Source organism: Ceratotherium simum, chromosome 15 (genome assembly GCF_057802395.1).
Source record: "Ceratotherium simum simum isolate JZ-2026a chromosome 15, ASM5780239v1, whole genome shotgun sequence".
In the NCBI taxonomy this organism is placed as follows: Eukaryota; Metazoa; Chordata; class Mammalia; order Perissodactyla; family Rhinocerotidae; genus Ceratotherium; species Ceratotherium simum.
In genome coordinates, this window is record NC_141914.1 from 27,600,350 (window position 1) to 27,610,125 (window position 9,776).

A 9,776-nucleotide genomic window follows, 5' to 3' on the forward strand; every position below is an offset into this window, starting at 1 on the left:
AAATTTAAAAATAGCTAAGATAATTTAGAAAAAGAATAATGAAGACAGACTATACTAGATACCAAAACAATTAAGCAGAATTAAATAGATAGGATAGATAGGGTAGATTTCCTCAATAAATGAAGACATTCCAAACAATAAAAACTTCTATATGATGACGAATATCACAAAGTTAAAAACAAACAACAAATTGGGAGAAGTTACTTGCAAATACATATATTAATAGAGAATTAATGTTCAGAATATAATAAGAACTTCTACAGATCAATTAAGAAAAACACTACAATAAAGGGCAAAGGAAAGGAACATGCAATTTACAGAAGATGCTTAACTACTTTACAGTAAGCAGAGAACAGTAATTTTTTTTTTAAACATGGAACTTCTGAGATTTTTAAAGTTTACTTATTTGTACAAAATGTAAATTTAAACTAAGATCAGTAACTTTTTCAACCACAGACACAACAAATTAAAACTGTCTTAATATGCCTCCAACATCTAGGTGCAGCAATTATTTGCTATTTCCTAGATAATTTCTAAGTGTATGAGAAATTTAAAAAAATCGGTTTTATAGACTAAAAGTGACTAAGATAGTCAATTTCTCCCAAAACAACTCTCAACACTGCTCAGTTTTGGTTAACTCTAAAACTTCTGTTGTAACCCACTGAGAGTCAATGTTTCCACTGTACTTAATATTGCTTTCTTACGGTGAGTGGTCTTCCTGGGCAGTCAGGATTCATTAAAAGAAATTTAGGGCCGGCCCTGTGGCTTAGCGGTTAAGTGCTCTCGCTCCGCTGCTGGCGGCCAGGGTTCGGATCCCGGGTGCACACCGACGCACTGCTTCTCCGGCCATGCTGAGGCCGCGTCCCACATACAGCAACTAGAAGGATGTGCAGCTATGACATGCAACTATCTACTGCGGCTTTGGGGGGAAATAAAATAAATAAATAAAATATTAAAAAAAAAAAAGAAATTTATCCCCATACTTTTTATTTTATTCTGAAGGAAAAACTCAAGTTAATTAAGGAACTGAATGTTCAATACTGGACCAAAAATAAAAATAAACAATTCTTCCATCTCTCAACTTGACTCTGCTTGCATGATCATGGAAATAAACAGTTTTCTTTTCCAAATTAAATTTGCTCACCCCTTATTTTTTATTTTGAAAATTTTCAAACCTACAGAAAAGTTGCAAAAATATTATGATGAACCCCCATTTAACCTTAATTTAGATTCACCAAGTGTTAAATTGCCACAGTTATGTCTCTTTAATGTGTGTGTACATTTAAATGTATATATATTTTTCTGAAGCATTTGAAAGTAAACTGCATAGATTATAATCTTTCACCAAATACTTAAGTATATACCTCCCTAAGGGAAACGTTCTTATCCTTATAACAACACAATAATCAAATTCAAGAAAATTAACTTTGATATGATACTATTAGTTATATAATAAAAAATACAGCCCATATGCAAATGTCCCCAATTATCCCAATAATGTCTTTTATAACAACACTTTTCCTAATCCAGGATCACATACTGCATTTAGTTGTCATTCTCTTTTAATCTCTCTTCTCTAGAACAGTTTCTCAGCCCTTGCCTTCACAACAGTGACATTTTTGAAGCATGGACCATGTTTTGTAGAGTATCTCTCAATTTGGGTTTTTGTTTTCCCACAATCAGCTTCAGACTATGCCTTATACATATCATACCAGGAGGCATATGACATCAATTTGTTCCAATGATGATGTTAACTTTGATCACTTGATTACAGTGATGTTAACCAGATTTCTCAACTGTATCCTTTCCCCTTTGTAATTAATAAGTAATCCATAAGGTGATACTTTGAGACTGTATGAATCTCCTGTTCCCCCACAAAATTTCAGGCAGAGGTTTTAACATCTATTAGTGATTCTTGCTTGCATCAATTATTACAGTGACAAGTGCAAAATGATAAGGAAATTTAGACATTCTAGGGTTGATTCCTCCCTCCTGTAGGATTCTTTTTTGAGAAGTTCAAAGATAAAACTCAAAGACTACCTCTCTCCATCACATTAATTCCCTTTCATTTTTAAAAGCCATCTCACATATGCTTTCTCACAACCCTCTTCTAAAAATAATGATACAAAAGTGAATGAGTAGGTACGAGGTTAACGCATAAACACCAATTATATTTTTATGAACTACCAGTGAATAACTGAATAAAATTTTTTAAAAATTCAAAAGCCATAAAATAATTAGGAATACCACAGACTGAGTGACATAAAATAACAGAAATTTATTCTCTCTCAGTTCTGGAGGCTAGAAGTCCAAAATCAAGGTGTCAGCAGGGCCAATCTCCCTCTTAAACCTGTAGGAGAATCCTTCCTTGCCTGTTCCTAGCTTCTGGTGGTTTGCCACCAATCTCTGGTGTTCCTTGGCTTACAGATGTATCACTCCAACCCCTCTGCTTTACATGGTGTTCTCACTGTGTGTCTTCACATCATCTTCCTTCTTTGTGTAGCTGTCTCTGTGTCCACAAATTATTGTGTATGTTTGTTCTAACCTGTCTGAGTTGGTGAAGGACTGACACAAGGCACTCATCTGTTTCACCTACCTCAGAACCCAGCCCAGAAAAGAAGCAGATGTTACTCAAAAATATTGCAAGCCAAATAAACAACCCACAGAAGGCTGGAGAAAAGATAGGTAAAACATACATCCCTCTAAATCAGGAACAAAACAAGGATGTCTACTCTCACCACTTTTATTCAATATAGCATTGGAAGTCCTAGCCAGAGCAATGAGGCAAGAAAAAGAAACAAAGGCATCCAAATCAGAAAGGAAGAAGTAAAACTGTCACTATTTGCAGATGACATATTATATATAGAAAACCCTAAAGACTCCACCAAAAAAACTGTTAGAACTAATAAACGAATTCAGTAAAGTTGTGGGATACAAAATCAACATACAAAAATCAGTTGCATTTCTACACACTAATAACAAACTATCAGAAAGAGAAATTAAGAAAACAATCTTATTTACAATTACAACAAAAGAATAAAATACCTAGGAATAAATTTAACCAAGGAAGTGAAAGACCTGTCCATTAAAAACTTCAAGATATTGATGAAACAGGGTGAAAGGGATAATTGGGTACATGTGTGTGGTGATGGGTTGTAATTAGTATTTTGGTGGTGAACATGATGTAATCTATGCAGAAATAGAAGTACAATGATGTACACCTGAAATTTTTACAATGTTATAAACCAATGTTACTGCAAGAAACAAAAAATTAAAAAAAATAAATAAATAAATAAAAAGATATTGATGAAACAAACTGAAGACGACACAAATAAATGGAAAGATATTCTGTGCTCATGGACCGAAGAATTAACATTGTTAAAATGTCCATACTACCCAAAGCAAGCTACAGATTCAATGCAATCTCTATCAAAATTCTAAAACATACAACAGACTGCCTAAGGCCCAGGAGCAAAAGCTGGGGAGTTTCTTTGGAAATTTAGGACGTTCAAAAGCATGTGCACGTATGAGTATACACAGAAATTTAGAAGGCTACACATGCACTTGGAGCAAGAGACATGCTCAGAAAATACCCAAGAAGACCCTAGGCTTTCACCTTGGGCTGATCCCTAGACGCAGCGCAAGCCTGGCTAAGTGTTAAGGACAGCCTCCGCACTGAGCCACTCCGCCAAGACAGAGAGGTGCTTTTTTGTTTTGTTTCCTTTTGTTGTTTGTTTTTCAGCTCTGGGCACTCAAAGAAATCTGTCAAAACACTAGGTGAACACAAACTAAGGCACACAGACTTCAATAACCATACACAACACAGAATATAGTCTTTACAAAAATAGTTTGGGCAAGTTAGTAAACAAATGGACCATTACAACCTTCAACAATCAAAAAAATGGTACACCCCAGGGAAAGGGAAGAATTTGATTTCCAGAGTTACCACATTATAATATTCAAATGTCCAGTTTTCTCCAAAAAAAAAATCACAAAGACATACAAAGACACAAGAAAGTATGGACAATTCAAAGGAACAAAATAAATGAATAGAAACCATCCCTGTGGAAATCCAGACATCAGACTTATCAGACAAAAACTTTAAAATAACTGTCTTATCAACAAATGGAAAGGGGAAAACTGGATATTCACATGCATAAAAATGAAGTTACCTTATACCATATACAAAAATTAACTCAAAATTGATTAAAGACCTAAAACTATAAGGATCCTAGAAGAAAACAAGGAAAAAGCTTCACAACATTGGATTTAGCAATGAGTTCTCGGATATGACACAAATGCCCAGGCAATGAAAGTAAAAACAGACAAATGCAACTACATCAAACTTAAAAACTTCTGTGCATCAAAGGACACAATCAATAGAGTGAAATGGCAACCTATGGAATGGGAGAAAATATTTGCAAATCATATCTGATAATGGGATAATATCCAGAATATATAAAGAACACGAACAAGTCAACAACAACAAAAAAAACCCAATTCAAAACTGAGAGCCAGGGGCCAGCCTGGTGGCACAGCGGTTAAGTTTGTGTGCTTTGCTTCGCTGGCCCAAGGTTCACACGTTCGGATCCTGGGCGCAGACCCACACACTGCTTATCAACTCCTCTTGTGGAGGCATCCCATATAAAGTAGAGGAAGACGAGCAAGGATGTTAGCCCAGGGCCAATCTTCCTCAGCAAAAAAAAAAAAAAAAAAAAAAAAGGAGGATTGGCAACAGATGTTAGCTCAGGGCTAATCTTACTCAAAAAAGAAAAAAAAATGAGCACCAGCCCTGATGGCCAAGTGGTTCAAGTTTGGTGCACTCTGCTTCGGTGGCCTGGGCTTGGTTCCTGGGCATGGAACCACACCACTCATCTGCCAGTAGCCATGCTGTGGTGGCTCACACAAAGGAACTAGAAGGACTTACAACTAGAATACACCACTATGTACTGGCGCTTTGGGGAGGGGAAAAAACAAGAGAGGGAAGATTGGCAACAGATGTTAAGCTCATGGCGAATTTTTTCCCAGCAAAAAAAAAAGAGCAAAGGACCTGAATAGACATTTCTCCAAAGACATATACAAATGGCCAATAAGCACATGAAAAGATGCTCAACATCATCAGATATTAGGGAAATGCAAATCAAAACCACAATGAGACAGCATCTCACACCCATTAGGATGGCTCTATCAAAAAACAAACAAAAAGTAACAAGTGCTGACAAGGATATGGAAAAATTGGAACTCTTGTGCACTGCTGGTTGAGAATGTAAAATGGTGCAGCTGCTATGGAAAAAGAGTATGGAAGTTCCTCAAAAAATTAAATACAGAATTACCATATGTCTTAACATGAGTACCGCCATGTTTGGCCGCTCCATTGACCTATGGCCACCAGCGCACAAAGAAATATAAAGCTGCTTTCTGTGTGGTGGGAACTGGCCTTTCTCCCACGGAGAGGGTTGCAAGTTGTAACATTTCAAGGCTCTTGGGAGTGTCGTAGCACTGGGATGGACTGGCCATCTGTGCTGGGCTAGGACGATAACCAGAGAGAACAATGCACGTACACAATTACTGGGCTGGGACATTAGCCAGGGGGCTCAGTGCACATACGCCACTGATAACCATTTGTGCATGGAAACACTAAATGCTTGCTCTGCAAACTCTGTAATTGCTTACTCTGAAAATTATTGATGGTATAAAAACTGCTGGAAACTGAGACCTGATGAGAGTTCCACCTGTGGAAGGGACGCCTTGTCCAGGACATGTGATCCTTGCCCAGCCGTGTCGATTGACAGGACTCTCCCAGCAGTGGAGTGTGGATATTGTGAGTAACTGATTTGATGTGAAGTAACTGATTTGATGTCAAGTAATTGATCTGAGGTGTTCTCTTTTTGGTCAACCTGGTGTTTCTCTTTCCGGTTGATTTGTGTCCCTTCTCTTCAGTTGATGTGGATGTTTTTTTTCCCTTTCCAGTCGAGCTGATGTTTTTTCCCTCTTAATATTTGACCTATTCGGATCTGTTTGCAGACTATCACCTTTACTACCCTCTATATAATAAAATATACCTTCAGTTCATTTGTTTGGAGTGGAGAGTGTCTTTTACATCTCGGATCAAATCCCCAAACCTCTCGTAACACCATATGATCCAGCAATTCCTTTCTACCCCAAATACCCCAAAGAACTGAAAGCAGGGATTCAGATACTTGTACACCAATGTTCACAGCAGCATTATTCACAATAGTGAAAAGGTAGAAGTAACCCAAGTGTCCATCAACAGATGAATGGATAAACAAACCGTGGTAAATACATACAATGGAATATTATTCAGCCATAAAAAGAAATGAAATTCTGACACATGCTACATGGACGAACCTTGAAGACATTATGCCAAGTGAAATAAGTCAGACACAAAAGGACAAATACCTACAATGATTCCACTTATATGAGGTACCTAAAGCAGTCCAATTTGTAGAATCAGGAAGTAGAATGGTGGTTCCCAAGAGCAGGAGGGAGAGGGAACTGGGGAGTTATTATTTAATGGGTATGGAGTGTCAGTTTGGGAAAATGAAAAGTTCTGGAGATGGATGGAGGTGACGGTTGAACATCAATGTGAATATACTTAATGCCACTGCACTGTACTTAAAAATGGTTAAAATGGTAAATTTTGTCATGTGTATTTTGCCACACACACAACAAAAAACCACACTAAGATACCACTTCACACCTATTAGGACAGCTATAAAAAAACCAAAAACCGGAAAATAGCAAGTGTTAGTGACAATGTGGAGAAACTGGAACCATTATACATTGCTGGTGGGAATGTAAAATGGTGCAGCCCCGTGGAAAAGTTTGGCAGTTCCTCAAAAGCTAAGCAGAACCACGATATGATTCAGCAATTCCACACCTAGCTATATAAACAAAAGAACTGAGAATGTACTGACAACTACTTGTACGTGAGTGTTCATATCAGCACTATTCAAACAGCCAAAAGGTGAAAACAACCCAAATGTCCATCAATGGATGAAGGTGTAACAAAATATATCCATAAAATAGAATATTATTCAGCTCCTGAAAGGAATGAAGTACTGATACATGCTACAACGTGCGTGAAACTTAGAAATATTATGCTAAGTGAAAGAAACCAGACACAAAAGATCACATGTTGTATGAATAAACTTATATGAAATATCTAGAACAAGCAAATTCATAGAGACAGAAAGTAGATTAGAAATTCCAGGGGTCGGGGGAGGAGAAAAATGGGGAGTCAATGATTAATTGTTAAAGAATTTGTCTGGGGTAATGAAAAAGTTTTGGAAACAGATAATGGTGATGGTTGCACAACATCGTGAACGTAATTAATGCCCCAAATTGTAAAAACTGCAAATTTCATATGTTATATATATTTCACCACAATTTTGAAAAAAATGTAAAATATCAAAACTACCGCATTGTACACTTTTAATGGATCAATTGTATGTGAATATCTCAATAAAGGAGTTTTAATAAAAGATAACTACTGTTAAAAATATGATTATCCTGTAACTCTCCTGGTCTGAAATCAGAACTTTATAGACAGGTTACAAACAGAAGCTGACCACTGATCTGTGCAATGAGGCACCTACCATCAAAGAAGGAAATCATTTTTAAGCCCCATATAGATACTGAATCTTCAGATCCAGGGATGTTTACATTCCTGCATTAAAATCAGTGTACTTATGGAAAATAAAGTTATGCTTGAAGTTAAAAAAAATATGTAAAAATAAAAACGGCAAATTTTGTTATATATTTTTCCATACTAAAAATAATTTCAAAAAAAAAAAAAAGACAAGTACACCAGAGCACAGGCAACACATTCAAAGCATAGATAAGAAACACTGCACGGTTTATTGATCACACAAGTGATCAAGCTGCTGGAGTCAAGTGTTCAGTTTGGGGCATACTAAATAGCTACTGAGTCCACACTGGAGAGCTCTGAATAAAAATGACTGAACTAGATAGAATTGGCAATAGAAAGCTGTTTTAGGGTCATTGCATGCTTAAGAGAAGAATTAAATGAACGGAGATATATAAGCAAGTTAGAGAAAGGAAATGAAAACACAAGAAATATTAACACAGGAATCCAGTAGTTTCCTTACTTTTGCTGTTGCTGTACTAGGATTACTGCTCATCTTTGAATACTTATATAACTTTTCACATGATTAAAGGCTCTACAGGGGCCATTCTTATCTTTTTCTCCTTCCACTTTTAACCCAACAAACACCAACTGAACACAGGCTGCGCAATACGACAATGAACAAATCTCGCCATTGACCTTAACCAACATTTTGGGGCCCATAAAACCCAACCCCCCGTGAAGAATCTAGACAAACACTAGTCGTGCTTTCTTTACCATTTTTTAAAATAGAGAAGTGGGTATTCACTTTTTAATGGATTTTTTTTTAGCGAATAATCAGGCTGGGTTTTACTCACCTATTTCCTCTGATTCTTGCCCAGAGGCTCTCCGCTTACATTCCTTTGGATAGTGCTTTTGAATTATCTCCCACAGCTCCATATTGACAAGAGACTTTCTTCGGGTATGGTACCGGGTCCACGAAGAGACCCGGCGGCGACAGAAGGGACAGCATAAACTTGCCTTTTCGACAGTCGATTGGAAGCATGGATTACAGAGCGTGTGGTTACAAGGGAGTGTTACGGGCTCAATCAGGATTTCCACACAAATCGGGCACTGGCATTCCGACAAGGAAGGGATGGCGTCTTTGGGTACCGCCATATTAAGATGCTAATAAGGCAGATTCAACATCAACGCCCGAAAAGAGAAAGAAGCGTAGTTCCGGACCAACTACGCAGAAAGCAAATTAACAGTTTTGTGTTTCAATATTATGCCCAGCAGCGCGTCAGAATTCACAGATTGGGCGCAAACTCGTCTTGAGGCAAAAGGAGCTCTGTGGCCCAGGTAAACAGTACTCCCTGGAAGGCGGTGTATTTGTCCACGTTTAAGGCAAAGTCGGGTAAGAAAATAAATGAACGTTTCTGTCTGGAGACGCTGGCCGCTCCGAGGTATTTACATAACGGTTGCGGCAGAGCGGACGGTGGGTTCCGGCTCTCCGCGGCGGCGAGAGGTAACGCGCCAAGTTCTCCTCCTCCCTCTTACCAGGTGAGGATGCTCCCTTAGCTCCCGGCAGCCAAGCCCCAGGCCGCCGCTCCGGCAACAACGCTGCCTTCGCCCGGACGCCGGGCTCCGCTGGAGCAGCACTTCCTTTTCCCCGTTGCAGTAGGCACAGCCCGGGAGCCCCCGCGTTCCACTTTTCCGGCGCCCTGCGCCCCTCCCCACTTCGATCAGCCGAAAAGCGTAATCGCTGTGGTGGTGCCGTAGCAACCCGACGACGTCTAGTGACGTCACAACTGCCCGCCAAAACAGCCCCTCCCACCCAGAGAACCGCTCAAGGTTCTAACGTTTGGTGGGTGGGACTTCCGGTCCGGAAGAGGGCCCTGCCGGCGCGTCGCAGCTCCTAGTGCTTCAGCTTGGGCGGAGTCCAATCCTGCCCTGCGCTGTCTGCTCCCAGAGGCTGCGGAAACCGCGGAGTGTTGCCAGATTGTCTCTGGAGAGAAACGTGAAACCTCAAAACAAATTGAAAAACCGAACAGTGGGTTTTTGAAATGCGTCCCTCAGTACTGCTCAAACTACCTTTCTGTTTTTGTTAATTTGTAACTAAGCCTCTTAGGTCGCTTTCCAGAGTTCTTAGAAAAGCAGCTCCAAGGTTGGTCTCCGAGAAAGGGTG

The 9,776-nt window shown here is 39.0% G+C and overlaps 1 protein-coding gene across 1 annotated transcript in view; it reads right to left on the reverse strand.

Moving 5' to 3' along the window:
* The window catches only part of RNF168 (ring finger protein 168), a 30,021-nt gene extending 20,656 nt beyond the window's left edge, over positions 1-9,365 (reverse strand). The window contains exon 1 of the mRNA XM_004424528.3: positions 8,467-9,365. Coding sequence (XP_004424585.1) covers positions 8,467-8,767 — 301 coding nt within the window. The 5' untranslated portion in view covers positions 8,768-9,365. The remainder of the gene's footprint in view (positions 1-8,466) is intronic.
* Between the last annotated feature and the right edge of the window lie 411 nt (positions 9,366-9,776).